Source organism: Diorhabda carinulata, chromosome X (assembly GCF_026250575.1).
Source record: "Diorhabda carinulata isolate Delta chromosome X, icDioCari1.1, whole genome shotgun sequence".
Lineage (NCBI taxonomy): Eukaryota > Metazoa > Arthropoda > Insecta > Coleoptera > Chrysomelidae > Diorhabda > Diorhabda carinulata.
In genome coordinates this window covers 49322177-49340928 of record NC_079472.1, presented here as the reverse complement: position 1 = coordinate 49340928, position 18752 = coordinate 49322177, and the positions used below count along the sequence as shown (strand labels likewise).

At 30.8% G+C, this 18752-nt stretch overlaps 1 protein-coding gene across 2 annotated transcripts in view; it reads right to left on the bottom strand.

The window, feature by feature from the left end:
• The window catches only part of LOC130902164 (elongation of very long chain fatty acids protein 4-like), a 42573-nt gene continuing 23821 nt past the window's right edge, over positions 1 to 18752 (bottom strand). For both annotated transcript variants that reach the window (XM_057814051.1, XM_057814052.1), the window contains 7 exons: positions 12720 to 12823; positions 8647 to 8834; positions 8299 to 8379; positions 7272 to 7443; positions 5922 to 6049; positions 3755 to 3904; positions 1 to 541 (listed from right to left, as the gene is read on the bottom strand). In XM_057814051.1, the coding sequence (XP_057670034.1) occupies positions 419 to 541; positions 3755 to 3904; positions 5922 to 6049; positions 7272 to 7443; positions 8299 to 8379; positions 8647 to 8834; positions 12720 to 12798 (921 nt within the window). In that variant the 5' untranslated portion in view covers positions 12799 to 12823 and the 3' untranslated portion in view covers positions 1 to 418. The remainder of the gene's footprint in view (positions 542 to 3754; positions 3905 to 5921; positions 6050 to 7271; positions 7444 to 8298; positions 8380 to 8646; positions 8835 to 12719; positions 12824 to 18752) is intronic.

The window sequence follows — 18752 nt, the reverse complement described above, 5'->3', positions numbered from 1 at the left end:
TCAAATATTGAATTATATATATTTATAAGTAATTATATAAAGAGGCAATAGCCTATTCATTTTTTTACATTATAATTAACTCTATCACTCTATTTGAGAATATATCAACAATAATGAATGTTCTATAAATAACTTTGAAATTTCAAAATCCTTCCTGTAACTGATAATTATTATCAACTTTTGTTTACATTACATGTTTATCATAAAAATGTTGAACCAAAAATATACTGATAATAATTTATTCTAGTTTATACATTGTCGTACACATTTCAGTTTGTTGTTCTATCCTCTTGTAAGACTGTATTTTTATGATGTTATAACGAATTGGGGTACATTAAAATTTATTGAAAAATAAGTCAAAAATAACAATAATGATAAATAAAAATTCTCTCAAAGTTTTTGAGAAACCTTTAGAATGTTAACGATGCTTTTTATCCATCTCGTTTTGAACTCCATTGTGTGATTGTATTGTATATTGTTGAGAATAATTGCTGTTTCCTTGGCCGCAACCAAAGTCCATTCCGTAGAATACTTGGTTGCCCTACAACAAAAAAATCATTGATTTGTGTCCCAGATAGCACTGGATATATGTTATAATCACATATGCATATTCCTCTGTGTATATATTCATAAAATATTTATTAAATACTGATATTCACATGAATATTCATAGTATATATAGGACTTGTAAGTAGAAAGTATATATCGAATAATAAAAATGGCTACACTGGATGTTGGACTGCAGCAGGGACCGCGTAACCTCGCTTTTTAATGTACTTATAACCATGAGCGAGAAGGATGTACCAGTATCTGTTCCGTAATACATCATTATTCGTTTTTTGGTCAAAGATGTTGTAAAATCCTGGGAAATTTAATTGAAATTACTCGAGCCATTCAGAGATGAGTGCCTCTCCAAGACTCAAGTGTATGATCAGTGTTCCGCTTTCCGAAAAGGCCAAGAAGTGTTTGCAAACTTGCCACATGTGCGGAGCCCCAGAAAAAGTTTTACCGATGAGAATGTCAGCGCTGTAGGAGAACTCATTTTGGAAGATTAACGCAGTAATGTAAGCGATGTGGCTGAAGAATTGAGCATAAGCGTGGGTAGTATCGAGAAAATTATTCATGAAGGGTTTGTTAATCGACTTCTGAATTTTGAACAGATATTCACACGCTGGAAAGTTTGCACGCGTCTCCGCGAATTGTATTGAAGCACTGGAACACCCTCCTTATAGTCTAGATTTTTCACCATGTAATTATTATTTAATTGGTCCATTAAAAGAGGTATTTGACGGACTGCGATTCGAAAGCAATGCAGAGATAGAATCCTTCGTGCGTGAAGGTTACATGACAAGTCGAGAGATTTTTACGAAAAGGGCATTCGAAAATTACCGAAGAATCAAAAGTGTGTAGAGTGTGACGGAGACTGTCTAGAAAAAACTATAAACAATTTCACCTTTGTAACTTGATAAAATTTTTTATAGCAAAATTCCGGTTTATATTTGAACCACCCTCGTATATACATATTTTCAACATAAAATGTACATAATGTTTTGATGCATTTATCCATATTTATAATATATACATAAATGTTGCATAGTACATACATGTTTTATATATAAAATTTATTTTATATATACAGTTTTTAAAAATATAAAGGTGAGTTTTTCTAATTTCTTTTTTCCAAGTCAAATAATAATTCAGTTCCAAAGTTCCAAACAATTTAATAGATGGCTCTAGATACGCCGTGGCTTGTATCAATGCTTGAGTCTAGAACACTAAAGTCTTCTAGTTTCTAATTAAATTTAGTAACTTTTTTATCAAAAAATGTAATTTTGTTTATATTAGAAAAAATAAAACTAATAAATCACATCATAATTTTTCTAACACATAACAGCTTCTCAAAGAAAGATAGTTTCTTATTGCATAAAAATATACGTTATGTATACTGTTTATTTCAACAATATGATTTCATTTAGATATATAAGTTTAAAGCCAGTCATAGGATTTGCGGCACATACGAGGATGCATTTATATCCAGTTAGCCTAGACCAGTTCCATGCATAAACAAAATATTGCGTTACCATAACAACGAACAATAATTTATTAGAAGTGTCAGTGTAAAGTTTGACGTCAAAAAAAGTAAACCAGAGTTACGCAATAAATTAAAAGAAAAAAGATGTCCACCGAAATTGTGAAAATCGAAAAATTGGAGTATCGAGCTATCATCAAGTATCTGTGTTTGAAACGGTTAAGAGGTAAGCAGATTTACGAAGATATTCTTAATACCCTTGGTGATCAATGTCCTTCGTATGCGACCGTGAATAATTGGACTGCAAGCTTCAAAAGAGGTAAATTTTCCATTAAAGATGATAACCGATGGGGAAGGCCAGTTTTTGTGTCGGTCCCCGAAAATATCGATGCAGTTCATGACATGATTGATTTTTTTGATAAGGGTAGAAAAATAACTGGAGATTACTATTCGACATGACTGACCACTCTACACGGGAAAAAATTGAAGAAAAAAGACGCGGAAAGCTATCCAAAGATGTTTTGTTTTTGCAGGACAACGCCCCTGCACACAAATCTCATGTTGCCATGCAAAAAATTCATGATTTAGTGTTTGAATTACTAGAACACCCTGCTTATTCACCAGATTTGGCTCGTAAATTTTTTCCAACGAGGAGGTAATAAAAGCTGTGGAGGTCTGGTTTGCAGAGCAAGAAGAAACATTTTTTTGAAAGATCTAAAGACGTTGTAGGTTCGCTGTAATAAATGTATCCAATTAAGAGGAGAATATGTTGAGTAATAAAATATTTTGACATTGAAATTTTGTTTGGTTCTAAGAATTTTTCAATATATCCTCGTATGTTGCATTCCTCTAAGTGTTCACGGCAGCGGCGTCTGAAATATTTTTTGGGCGTTCCATAGAGCGGCTACGATCGTTTCGGTCGCGGCGAGGACGTTATTCATGACGTCATGACTAATATTGAGGACGATAGGATAGAATGCACGTTTATTCTATTTTCCTTTATCTTACAAGCCGGTGAATCTTTCTTATCATTGCCCTGGTGGCCTCGATTTTCGATATTAAGACTAGTAATACCTACTTCTCTTATAATTTATTTAGCGTGGTATCTTTATTCCTATGTTTAAATAGGTCAGGCTCCATTTTTTATTAACTCTTTAGACTATGCCGTTACATGGACTGCTACTCTTATTATCCCCAGTAAGACTCAGTAAACCAGTGGGAATTTTTTTTTAAAAAAAGGACTTTAATTTTTTAAAAATCGATTCCTATTCATGCATTCCAATTCTTTCTATATTTTATCAAGAAAGATTAAACATTACTTTCTGATTTTTTAGGAATCAATCTCGATGCTTCAAAAAGAATATTTTTAATTATTGTTAAACATTTTTCAATTATTTCAAACAATACATGTTTTGATGCTTGGAGCCATTAGAAGCAGCCTAAAGGAATATATGAACTTGCATAGTCGTTGACGTTAGTTCTTTGAGATGTCTTGCCCATTTTTCGGCCAAAGTAGCAGACCACGTAATTGTATGATAGAAGGTTAAATCATAAATCAAAAATTTTGTCATTCACGTTGAAACAAATGTCCTTTCAAATATTTGAATTTTATTGTACCCCTTGTGTAAATCCACCTTAGTTTGTATTCATGCTATTGGTATATGGCTATATTAAGAAAAAACAAAGTATTTTGATAACAGTAGTAATGATAAAATTATATTTTACCTTTTCCAAGTAGGCTTTAACGTAGAAATTACCAAAAAGTACTATAAATGATATCATGTAACCTATAAGAGTGTAATGCATCCAAAGAGGGAATTCACAACCCATTCTTATTCCATTTGCACCCAAGATCAAGGCACAGGTAAATTGAATCTAGAACAAAAATTAATAGTTTGAGAAATTCTTATTAAAAATATATTTGAATCTAATACATTTCTCTGTTTGCAAAATGTTCTGTTTTTATATATTGGTTGGATCCAAACTAAATCAATATTTAAAAGACAAATTTGCAATTTTCAAAGATCTGTGCTAAAAAAAAAATTTTTTGTATATGTTTTTTGTGTAATAGGCGATGAGAACTACAAGAGATGCCTAATCTTTTCTGGCGTATTTCAAATGGATGTTGCCGATGGAGATCGAGATCACGTTATAACGATGCTTTAAAAAAAGCATCGAATTGTCGGAGTGCGAGAAAAAGTCGGACTGTTGGTTTTTCTCGAAAAGACCACTTCTACAGCAGTTTTGAATTGCAAATGTAGTTTTCTATAAAGATTGATGTAAAGAATAAAAACGACCGGAACTTATGTAAGCTTGACTCCTTTTTCATATTCAAGTTTACTGGACTTTATAATCTTAAGTAATAATTATGAAAACAATACATAAATATCAAATTGAGTTAATATTATCTTTTTGATCAATTGTAGATTATAGAAGCTTCTTGCCTTCCATCTGTACCCTTATCTATCATTAATAAATTTCAAATTTGTTTGTATACCTTGGTACACAAGTGAGATTTTAATTTGTTACCCTCTACAGAAATGTTTCCATTTGAATTTAAATGTATTTCATTTACAACTATCATGTAAACTACGAATTACTAACAATTTTCATTTGAATAATTGAATTGATAAATCGATGGATTATAATTCAATCGTCATAGGCGGTACTAGGATGCTATAGTGAGGAGAATCGTTTTTACATGTGCAATATGTGCATTTTTCAATTTTGTATTCTGTTTGTTTCGCATATATGATGAAAACTACGACTAGTACCAGTGCTTTTGATGAAGTGAAAATACGTAGTAGTACTCGTTCTAACATATTTGAGTTTTAAGAATCAGTCAACGCAAAAAATCTTTCTCTGAAAATGAATTAGTTGTGTATTTTGCTGGATTAAACAAGAATGTCGTCCTTCCTATGAATTTGCTACATATTGCTAAAAAGTACTCTGATTATTCACCATAACTTCCATCTGGAAAATTATATGAAGCTGGAAGCGTTTCTAAAGCGCCATTCCGTATGCCATCGATCAAAAAGCTCAGGCTTTAACACCGGGAAAACTAAATCATTGAAGAATCTGCAGACTATCCATTTTTTCTGACCAAGTCATCAGAAAAGAAAATTTGAAATATTGCATTAGTGTTTTGCACAGGTTTAATTAATCGTGTAATTGATTGTAATTGATACCGAAGGACGATATGCTGCCCCTCTGTTAAAAAGACGGTTGTCTAGCCGACGCGACAGTATCAATCTTTTGAGCACCTTGACATCAATCAACCTTCAGTATTATTTCACTTGGAAACAAATCATTCAACGAAATACAAGCAAAGACAAAAAACCCATTTAAATATAGTCTACTTAAGAAAAAAACATCATCAAACTTTTTTATTTTCAAATTACCAAAATAGTAAATGCACTAAAAATCACTGTAGATTTTTAATAACTGAAGTAATATTACTATTAATTATAATTACATTGTTGACAAAAATTAATAATATAAAGTGTAGGTTTTTTCTTAATGAATAACGTTATCCAAATGATTCTCATGAATAATAGCATTATATAATCTCTGATTGAATAATATACTAATATCACAATCTGTTATTTATTGTTTGTAATCAGATTCCCTTGACACAACTTTGTTATCACGTTATTAATAATTTAATAAACAAACTAAATTGTCATTAACCACATAACCAAATTAGAATTTCTTAAACTGTTGAAGACAATCACTATTCACTACTAAGCCTACAACACTCATAATTACACTTGATCATCGAAACGCGCTCCAGACAATGTATTTATTGTTAAGGGTGGCTATATTTGTAGTAGTGAATGTGTTCATAACACAGTTTATGTGAAATTCGTTTGAGTACTATAAAGTATATTACCAGTTGCAATATCGTCAGGTATTTCTTCCACCAGAGGTATTGATGAACTCTTGGACCAAATACTGAGAGTCCATAATAAGAATACATCAAAACATGTATTCCTGAATTGACCATAGCGGGTAGAAAAGCTGAAAAATTTTTTTGTTATTTAAAAAAAATACTATAATAATTCACAATAAATTTTTTCTCTTAAAAAATAGCAAAACAGATTCCATATGTGTTTTCGAATACTGATATTGTCAATCATTTGAAATGTGGTATGAAAAAGTTTGATCATTTTTTCATTTCATTAGTAATGTCGCTAAGATTTAAATCTGGAATTTAGTTATTGAGAAAAGCCCATGAAACGTAAAAATTGATAGGCTCCTATTTAGGTATGTGGTCTAAAGTACTTCAAACCGCTATTTCTGATGCCTAAAGAAAACTTTGGTCATAGAAATAAAAAAATTGAATAATATAGAATATTTCAGTTTAACATACCTCGACAAGGCTGGTCATTGGCACGAAACAAAAAATATAAAAGTTACATAAAGGACTGTTACTAAACCTTTTACAATACGTAAATTATATGAATTATATTTGGTAACTTTAAAGACCTCCAAGACTTTCTTGAGTGTCTCATTGAGGTTAGATTTAAGAATAAACTGATTGACGGACTAATGAACGTACCAATTTGGGCAAGACGACTCAAAAAATTTAGAGGCATATGAGAAGTAGATGGATGAAGCTTTTAAAGTAAGTCATCAAGCAGAACTAGGATTTCTGAAGGGTTTTTTAGTAGGATACCTCATAGAACTATTACTCTCAATCACTAATAATAATACTAAACTCCTTTTAATTAGACACAAAACAGATTTTCTTGAACTAATATCAAGAAAAAAAAGTGTGACAATTTTTCGGAGAAACGAATTGACACGAGAAAGAAAGCGTTAAAAAATGACACGTTATGGCACTTTTTTTAACGCAAAAGCGTGAAAAAATGAACCGCTAAGGTACTTTTTTCAGAAATTACATCATTTATGAATGCAAATGAATGAAAAAAAAAACCTGAATATTATAATCGGCGTAGAAAAATTTAGTTTTATCTTAAAAAACTTATATAAATCATACAAATCTTTAACAGTTTGACCCAAACCTTCCAACTTAAGATTTAGTTCGCCGAGATGATTTGTAATATGAGTTAGGAACATCCACAAATCAATTCTCTATTATCTAGTACGGGGAAGAGTTGAGCTTGATTTACAATAGTTGTGGATAGGAAGTATATATAGAATGGATATGTTCAATACTACATGTATGCTAAACAAACATTTATATTTAATTTTATTCTTGAGAAAAATGTATACTCACTAGAACCACTCGGCACCCACTTGATTCCAATCCACCAAAAAGCAAACATGGTGGAATGATGGTAAACGTGCAAGAATGAAAGTTGATTATTCTTTTTCCTTAATATAAAGAAAAGGGTATCACAGAATTCTAAAAGTTTAGAAAAGTAATACCACCAAACAGCATCTGTAATCTGAAATATTAAAAAACAGTTCTATAAATATTGTCGAAACTATTAAATATACTTGTCAAACATAAATAGTATTATAAAGAATTTAAATTTGTATCAATTGTAAATATAGAAAGTTTTCTATGTGGCAAATAAAGTATTGATATTTTACTGGTAGCTCTTACTCTACCCGAACTTACTTTGGAACGCCTACTTTGAAATGATTCATATTTGTTTATATTTTAGGAAACATATTTCATAGGACGTTATGTTCAATTATATAAGGTGTCCTATGTAATAACCGACACAGAGCAATTTACCTTTACACCAAGTTGCATGGGGCCTCAAAGTAGAAGTTCATAGCCGACTCTTGACTATTGTGTAACTTTTTAAATAATGTTGAAAACATGTTTTTGGTTATTCGACTTTTTCTTGAAAATGACAAAGTTTTAGAGAAAATTATAAGTTATTCATAGTATAAGAATAAAATTTCTTAATCAATTGACAGATAAAAAACTTCTGATAAATTTCAAGGTAATCCCTAGTTAACCATTCAGAATTCTCGATGGCCTTTTACTTACCATTCCTTAATGTCCTTAACAGTTTTATATAATGTACTAAACTGGGTGTTTTCAAATTAAAGGAGTGCAAAGAAATTAATTTGATTTTTTTCAAAATTTTTCAGCCTTACTTTGAGGCCCTATAACTCCTCGGGGATGCAGCTTGGTAAGAGGTAAAGTACGATTAATCGTCATATTTTGGGCTATTCCATACGCCTATGCTTTGAATAAAGTAAATATAAATTAAAGTATGATGTGGAAAATGGTTTTTTTTGCTTCAATTTTAATAAGAATATATTACAATTGAAAATTAATTTACCTGCAATTCGTCGGGCGAGTATTTTTGCCTACAAGGTTCACAGAAGTAGTTATATCTTAAACGAAATGAAGCTGTCAGCAACTGAAAAAAAAAAACTTTCAGTATAATAGGCATTGACATGGAATGATTCGATATTTCTATAAATTTCTTATGGTTTAATAGACTAAATACTCCCACTGGATCTGCACATAAAAGGATTAGCAGCTAAAAGTGCCCTCAGATTGAGGGAAGCTGATTGTATCAAGATTTACGATAAAAATTTCATTTTTTAATGCATTTTAAACAAAGTGTTTTTTATTGGAAGAGATTTTTTCAATATAATTTTTTGAATTTATCAATCATACTTACCCTAACGGCTATGTATAAATTTAATGCTGCCATATAAAAATTGTAAGGTACAAGTAGCCACGATAGTTTAAACGGTTTCCTGTTTGCCATGATTTTAGGTCCTATCCAAACAATGAAAAAATATAAACCTATGAATAACAAAGTAGGAACAGGGGAATCTACTAAGGGCCATCCTTTTGTTCGTGTATCTGTAACAAAATAAGTATGTTGAGATTGATAACTAAAGACACGTCCCTGAAAGTCTGAGAAATTGAGAGCGTAAAAAAGCCAACATACAATTGATTTAGCACATTAGAATGATTTATAGTTAATGTTATTTCATTTGGGGCGTAGATAATAATTAAGAACTGCTTTTTAAAATATTTCAAAAACGAGAAAAAATATAAGAAAAATGAAGCGACTAAAATTTTCTATAAAATCGATGAGAATAACTTTTGACGTATTTGCAATAGAAACTGAGATATTTGCAATAGACAAAAATTTATTGTTCAGCAATTAAAAATTCACATAATAATCGAAAATGTTAATTTTTAAAGTTTTTTTTATCAATCATAAATAATACAGTTTAAAAGCAATGAAAATGTAATTTTTGAATGTATTTAAATGTTAATAACGAATCAGGTCAAATCACTGGTTAATATATATTTTTATGGGAATACCAATGACAAATTATAACTATTTTGTATCAACCAAAACATATTCATCATTTATGAACTACAAATTTCCCATATATTTGTTCATTTTATCGAATTATAACCTCAACCAGCGAGTAAACAATTATTTCATAACTTTTTCTGTTTATCGTCACCAAGTTATCATAAATTTCCTTCAGGTCCCAATGACAGTCAATCTCAATACTATATTCTGGGGCGCGTTTAGGACAAACGTACTATACAGTGCTTTTCAGATAAAAGTATCCACCTTTAATAACTTTTGTAATACTGGTATTTAGAAAAAATCCAAAAACACGTCAATTTATGTTGGAAAGGGCAAGCATTATGGCTTATTTAAACTTACTGGAAAAGCCACCCCCTCACCCCTAGCAGCATCCCCTTTATTTTTTTAAATTACTTTTCATATTTTTTATGTAAAATTTGGATACTCCTCTTTGAGCTGATTTCAAAAATGTATAATACTTGTAGGTTAAAGTGGTTAGTTTATGAGATAAACAATTTTTCTTTTAAGAGCACAAATTTTACTTATTATTTACTTTCACCTTATTTGCCTGTACTAAAATGGGTTGTACAACAGTTCAAACTCTTTAATCTTTTTAACTGTGCTATTTATTATGAAGTTACAATAAGTGTTCAAAATGAGTACCATTCACTTCCATACAATGGTATAAGCTATTTTGAAATGCCTCTCTGACATTGCTTAATACGGCTGGATTTAATTGTCGACATTCATTTTCTATCCTCTCTCGTAAATCATCCAGAGATTCTGGTTGGGTAGCATAAACTTTTGTTTTTAAATACCCCCATAAAAAGAAGTCTAGGGGTGTTAAATCCGGTGACCTAGGTGGCCACTCCATCATCTGCCCCCTTCTACCTATCCAACGAGCGGGGAATGTTTCGTTTAAAAATTGTCGGACAGGCATAGCATAGTGTGGGGGAGCTCCGTCTTGTTGAAATACCAGTAAATCTTCGGAAAGGTTATCATCATTTTCTATTATTGTTGTAATACGTGGGTCAACCCCTTCCCTGAGTAACTCAAGATATGATTCACCATTTAAATTTCCGTTGATGAAGAAAGGTCCGACAATGTGGTCACCTAGGATACCCACCAAACGTTTAACTTTTGGGGATGTTGTGTATGGAATTCACGCATAATATGTGGATCACTTTCAGCCCAATATCTACAATTATGCCTACTTACTAAGCCATTTAATGACCATGAGCATTCATCAGAAAAGCAAATATTGTTTAACAATTGTGGATTGTTATTGATAATTTGCGTCATTGATTCGCAAAACTCTAGACGACGATCAAAATCATCTTCATTCAACTCGTGCACCAACTTAAATTTGTATGGGTGGTACTTGAATTTATGTAGAACTCGGAAAACTGTAGAAGATGAAACACCGATCGCTCTACTTATTGTTGACAACGATTGGGGCTGTTGAGCCTCTAAGCTGACTTGCCCTAAAATTGCCACTTGGATTGCTTCGTTATTTACGAGTCCCTCTCGCTTATGCACTTTATTGCAAACAGACCCTGTTGTGGTAAATTTCTCCATCAGTTGAATTACATACTTATGAGTTGCATGTCTTCCGTCATGTAATTCGTTAAATATTCTAGCAGCAGCTCTTGCACAATTATTATTTTGGTAGTATAAACCTACAATTTCAATTCTTTCTTGCAAAGAGTAAACCATTTCAGAGAAACAAAATAAATAATGTATCAAATTACACTATCAATAGTGACTACAAATTCTAGTTGACAATGTCAAACTTTAATAAAAAGTAGAGTTTTTTGTTGTTTGGATTTTTTAAGTAGAATAAATAGCACAGTTAAAAAGATTGAAGAGTTTGAACTGTTGTACAACCCATTTTAGTACAGGCAAATAAGATGAAAGTAAATAATAAGTAAAATTTGTGCTCTTAAAAGAAAAATTGTTTATCTCATAAACTAACCACTTTAACCTACAAGTATTATACATTTTTGGAAATCAGCTCAAAGAGGAGTATCCAAATTTTACATAAAAAATATGAAAAGTAATTTAAAAAAATAAAGGGGATGCTGCTGGGGGTGAGGGGGTGGCTTTTCCAGTAAGTTTAAATAAGCCATAATGCTTGCCCCTTCCAACATAAATTGACGTGTTTTTGGATTTTTTCTAAATACCAGTATTACAAAAGTTATTAAAGGTGGATACTTTTATCTGAAAAGCACTGTATATCAACCACATCAGTTATCTTGAATTTAGGTATTATCTGACTGGACTTTAGAAATACTGCCAAATGCCTTTATCTTAATTTAAAAAAGAAACACATGGATTAAGGTAGTGAGAAGACTGTTTATTCTACCACTACACCAACACTCTCAATTGCATTGTCTTACACATGTTAGATATCGTCTTCAGAGACTGAAAGTAAACATTTTAACTTGTGAAATGTTAACTATTAAATCGGCATCTAGTGTGACCCAACCGCCTGGAATATGAGGGCAATCTTTACCTATTTTCGACCATATCAATGTACCACGTTTAGTCGCAGCCAATCAACATATACATACATATATTTATTGTATGCTATTCTTCGCATCAAATAGTTTGGTAGAAAAGTAATGATGATTTTAGTGAATTAATTCAATTAATTGTAAGACTGTCTCTATGCCACTCAGTGGATCTTATTCTTAATTTTAAAAGAGAACCTATTTGTGATGTTTCAGTAAAATATTGAAAAATGCCATAAAAAGGTACGATTCAATTCTAAATCGACCGGCATTGCAAAGTGGAGAGTGGAAACAGATAGTAGCCTTTTCTTTCTAGAATATGTCATGAGTTTAAAAATATCTAAATTTCTCACAGCGGATTGAATTAGTAAACTATCAATTAGAGATCAACTAGTATCATCTCTACGTCATTCTTTGTCTCTTCTATGAGAGAATTATACTTGGATTAAATCAATGATGATCTGAATGGTTGGAGAGTAATCCGAATTCTATAACAGTTGTTTTTATTTTTTAAACATTAAAAGGAAAAAGGTAGTCCCTTCATATATGATGTATAACACTTAAAATCTATTCTATATACATAGATAAAGATAAATAAAGTTACAAAGTTATGTACGAAACATAAGGGAACAAAACCAAATGTTGCTGTAGGTTGAGTTTTAAATTTGAATATTTGATCCAAAACCGAACGCGATGTTAGAAGAAGCTCTGATAAAAGTTCGTTATGGGTTAAGATCTTTAATCAGTTGATTGGTGATCTACCTAGGAGCATAGTTTCTACAAAGCCATACAATTATATATTTCAGTGGAAATGCTTTTGTTAAAATATTATGTAGTATGAATAATTATCAACAAAAGTATTTTTAAATAGGTATAGAACTTACAGAATTGATTATTACTCACCTGACAACGATAATGTCCATGCATAATAATCGTAGGCCTGGCTAACTAGGGTCTGTGTTGAGTTTATCACAAGTGCCATTTTGTTTTGATTTCTATATTAATATCTAAAACGAAAAAAAAATTAACAAAATTAATCTGTTACTGATTCTAAAATTATATTTTTTAATAATATGTATTTAATTTATTCAAACAATTTAAATATAATTTTTATTTATCTTCCATTCTGAGATGTTTTAAGATGATACATATCTGATAGATATATCAGATATGGAAGCCACTTTTTTGGCCAGCTAGGTAATCATACTTCCATCTCTGGATCAAATTAGAGAGTTTGTTTTGGCAACTGAGCCACCTATTCGAAACGACAATAAGATCCGGAGAGTACGATATGCGAATATATGAAAAACAGAACTTGATACTGCTGTTTAATATACTCTTCAAAGACTGAACGCTTGCATAAAAAATGATAGGCGAGAATTTAAACGTTTAGTTCATCACCAGTTGCCTTGATTTATTTACATTTCATAATGGTGTTTCAGTATTTATTATTTAAATTATATATTGGGAAATGTTTGTTTCTTTCCGTAGCCCATATTTCAACTTTAACTTCCTTAACGCCGTTTCCCAGTATTATTAAAAGTAATATATAATATTTGAAGTCATTACTAAGAGGGTGAGGAAAATTGTTAGAATTTCTATCGTACTCAAAAATTATAGTGGATAATCTATGTCAAAAATTTCCACTCTTTTCAATATTTCTTGGAATAGAAAAAAAATACTGACACGCATTTTTTGCTGCTCTATTGCTGATTAGATCTTTTTTTATGCTCATTGATTAAAATTGCTCACTCTTATTCTCTAAAAGTCAGAGCTGGTAACTCCGCACTCTCTATCTTTAAGTAGTAAGCTCTAACTGTATTTTAATCGTTACTATGACAAACTACCTAGTGGTATATACAATTTGCCACCGAAATATGAATTTGCCAAGAGAATAAATGAGCGCTATGATCAACTATTAGTTCAAGGTCGATATAAGTGAACAAGAGTCTTGAACTGATGCATCGCGAATTTGGTACTGAAACTCTTTCACAAGCAACTGTGTTTCCCTGGTATAACGAATTTAAAAGAGAACAAATATCGCTTGGTGATAGATTGCAGTGATAGATCATATTCTACAGTTACTGATAGAAACATTGAGATCATTGAACGTATATTCGAAGAAGATCCAATAAGAAGCTTTCAAACGATAAAGACAACTCTTGGTGTTGGATCTGCAACGGTAAATTTACTTTTATTTGATCACCCTTAACGATTTCCAAAAGGCAGAGCGAATAAGAATTATGCGAGAAACGTAAGAAATGTTAAATAAAGGTGGGCATGATATTCTTCATGAAATAGTAACGGGTGATGAAACATACATATCATGTAAAGTATGAAAAAAAAATAGAAAGATAATAAAATAAACAATTGTTTATATTAAAGCAGATCTAAGATCTATCTAAGCTATCATCATCACAATTATAATGTTTTTCATCCTCTGATTCATCACATTCTTCATTATTTTCATGTTGACTCAGAATTTCTTCAACTTTTAATTGTGCCTCTGGGCCAATGGTTTGAGTTTATGATTTTCCGTAAATTGCTATCCACATTCTGATGGATCATATGAAATGCATTTTGGTTCCGTAACATTAGCCACATTTTATTTACGAAAATTGTGCGTAAAATTTTTTGTGATAAGGCTTTCTAGCCCCGTGGAATGTTACTAGAATTATGCCTTTATAAAATTCTTCTTTGTCACTTGTACTTGCAAAGAACTTCAAAAATAATTCAAATCTTGCAGCATTTACATCACTATTTTGTCCATTATACATTTCATTCGAAAATCTTTGTATTATATCTGTTTTTCCTTTATTATTAATGTAAAATATTTTGATACTGTCCATTTTGTATCAATATAAATTGTATGGTCCAACCGAATTTGGATGGCAATTCACGGTAAATCATAAACTTGAACCATTGTAGTATAACAGTTCAGCGGCACCACTAAAAGTGAAGAAATTCTGAGTCAACATGAAAATAATGAAGAATGTGACGAATCAGAGGATGAAAAACATTATAATTGTGATGATGATAGTTTAGATGAATGAAAATAATTATGTTCTGTTTTAGTATAAACAATTGTTTATTTTATTATCTTAAATTAATAAATTGATTACAATATTTTAATGAACTGAAATAAAAATGAACTCGAAAAAACATTTCCTATATTTCCTTGGATTCTATTTATCCTTTTACAACCTTAAATTTAAGATATAAATAAAATTTTTTATTGTTTTATGAAAGTGAAATGTAATGAATGGCTTATTGCCATTGATGAGATTTCCGGCCATTTTTAGGAACGCATGCCACAGTATTTTTAAAATTTACAAGACTTTTAGGAAGTTTTAAAAATACCCTTCTTGGAAAGAAAGAGAAACCGGAAGAAATAAAAATGTAATTTTTCAAAAAAATTCTCACTTATTAACACATTTTAGCTACTAAAATAGAAGAAGGGCAGGTAAGATGGTTCCAACATGTTACAAGAATGGGAGAAAACATAGTGGTAGAAAGAGTATTCGAAACAAGACCAGCAAAAATTCACAAAAAGGAAGAACAAAAAAATGAAATGAGGAAGTTAAGCTAGCAGCAGAAAAAATATTGAGTAGAATGGATTGAGACTTTAGCCTAAAGACACATTTACGGTGTCGAAGTTTCACGTCGTAGGATGAGATAGATGAAGGAATTCAAGTCATAAGTTACAAAAGTGCATTGATGTAGGTGGTGTTTACTCTGAATATAAATAAAATCATTTTTTTTGAATGACCTGTAGCTCTCTTTTTTTCTCAAAATTTAAAGCGTCATCTATGTATTTATTATACATTTTTTTCTGCAACTATATGTTTAAAAGTTACTGATAAATGACCAAGAGCCATTCTTGTTGAGAGCTCTGGTAGATAGTCTCGAAAGTTACAAAACTTCTGAATACATTGCATTAATTTCGGTAGCAATTTTGATCTAGGATTGCGATTATACGCAAAAATTTTTCTAGAAATAACCTTCAACTTCCTATGAAACAAAACCATGTTGATTTCAGTGAGAATTCTAATGAAATCTACAAATGACATCTTCGATATTTAAACTTGTTTTTTCATGAACATCAATAAATTATCATGTAATATCCCGAAGCGAACTTCTATTCATTCGAATTATTATATAAATCAAAATTATGATAGTTGTCCGTTGAAATCGAAAGTGAAATTTAGAAAACATTTTAATTCAAATCGGTTACTATTTTTAACAAGTACCATTATCCGCATCTCCATTGAACGGTACTTTCTTGAATCACTTTCTCTTAACAACCTCATTTTCTTCCAAATTAAGGCGCGGATATTTTTTTTTCATTATTTACATACCATTTAGTCAAAAATAATATGAATGTACATATCAATTATTTTTAAGTGCAGTTACTTAAAAGTGTCAATTGCTTGATGGAAGAAAGTATAACGGTTTTTTTTGGGCATATCGGACTACTCTGTTTTTTTATTCGCAAATTATTGACAGAATTCGTTAATTTCTCTTATATTTTAATTGCGAATACATAATGATTAACCATATGTGTTTTAATCGAATATATTTCACACTCGAATCCATCGTACTCAAAATGTATAGAGATGGGTATTTTTTATAATTGAACTTCTGCCTGTCTTTTTTAACCAAATTTTAAGCATTTTCCGAGGAAAAAAAAACAACTACGGTCCTTTATACACATCACAAGAAAAATTGGATAGTAGTTCCTTGAAAACGTGATACTTATTTTTATAGAAAGCTACACCCAAGTCATTTTCTGCACAAATTAGATTCTGAATAAGAAAACATGTACATTATAATAATGAGACCTTTGAAAGATGAAGCTAATCTATAGCTTATGCAAACCTCCTTCGTACTGCATTCTGAAATGGCATAGTGTGAATAGATAAAGTCAACCTGTCCCGTTCTTAACGGGAATATATTCATCGTATTTTTAGTAGACAGGTTAGCAGTTAATTTTCGTTAGAATTCAGTTTAGAAATTTGTTTCCCGCCTGGCATTTGTGCATATAAAAATTACTATTTCTATTCATATTTTACTAGCACCCCTAAGCTTGACTTTATATTGTCAATTAAAAAAATTTCAACTTTTTTACTTAGTTCATAATTTAGCCCTTTGTATATATGGGGAATCAAAACAACATTATTTTTTATTTCAGCCAATGTTTTAATTATAGTTTAAACTTGATAAAACATCTTTTTCTTCACTATTACATCACTTTTTGTACCTAATATTTTATTTTGATTCATTATGCCCACATTACCCACAATGAATAATTAAAATAAGCAGGATCTATAATTTCCACGTGAAAATGATATTACAAATACAAACTTCTCAAGCTGGTTATCATTACGAGAAAAATATTTCACAATAATAGCATAAAATGATTGCCTTTCAAAGATTCTCTCAGTTGTTACTGGAATTTCAAATATTCTTGGGTTGTTATTGTTACATTCAAATTTAGTGCCTAGTAAACAACAATCGAAACATTTGTAGTGCGAAGTACAATCTACATTGAAGATACTGACCTGCTCCAGATACTTTGGTTAGCCACTATGGCAAGCGTCAATAACGAAGCAGACTAATATAGAGTGCGCAGTTAAGTTTTATGTAAATTTATACTTATTACCTGATAGTTTAATTTGAATAGGATATCAATTTCTTTAACAGTAATTCTGTTGCTATTATGACTAGAATTATTCTGTTTAATAATACAGAATAATCAATAAATTTTCTACCAACGTAAAAAACGATGGCACGATTTATTTAACTGACGTAATGGAAGAAATGAGTGTTCATAAAATTCATTTTCTATGGTGTTATTGTATAGAGTTTAAAAGAGGTTAAATAAGTTCTTCGATTGGAGAGAATATTCTACTTTTCTGACTGAGAACATAGAGAGAGAGAGCACAACTTATTAATTAGGGTTCCTCCTTCTCTTCTCTGTTTAAAACAATTTATGAAAAACCAATTATGACATATTAATTATCAGGCATTTTAGAAAAATACGGTGAGTAACTTACCTCGACCTCAGAAACAAATAAAATGTGGCAAAATTTGTTCGTTAAAATAAGCGATAGGGGTACTTGAACGTTTAAGAAACGATATGCGAAGGAAGATATCTGAAAAATGGATTTTTTTTCTCATTATGACTACGCCCCGTGCAATGAGTCATTTCTAATTCGAAAATCTTTGTTTGCTAAATGTCTTCTTGTTTGTCCTCATCCACCCTACTCCTCAAATTTAGCACCATGCGACTTCAAACTTTTTCCCAAAATAAAAATTGTACTGAGAAGTAAACGCTTTGAATTTATTTCTAGTATTGAAAAGGCCACGACAAAGAAGAAGATTCTTTCCAGACCTGCTTCCAGTCATGGATTCAACGTCAGGATAATTGCATAGCTAGTCAGAGGCAGTACTTTCAAATGTCAAAATGTCAAGTTACCTTTCTACTTTGCTAATAAAATTAAGAATGTTCCGAACAGAGGAACGTTTCAACACAATTTTTGACATTGAGATAACCACGACAGAGAAGATTAAAATATTCCATAAATGTTTTCAGTCTAGGAATCATCGATGGTTTTGCTAGCACACCTCGTACAAAAGCAACTTAAGAAATCAAAAATAATAATTTCTCTATTTCTAAAGTTCATTGTCTGAATTTTGTGTCTCATTTTTCACAGTACATACTGTATATATAAGATTATTTTCGAAACAATAAAATCATTATTTTATATAACATATTTTGGAAAAATCAGCGGTGTCCCTCGTATTAATCTCTTATTTCAATTTAATCTTTGTTAAGTAGAAAAAGTATTTAATCGGAAGAGGAAGTACATTCCATATTACTACATGAGCAATTAATCTTTGTAAAAAATAGTAGTTCAACAACATTTATTATTC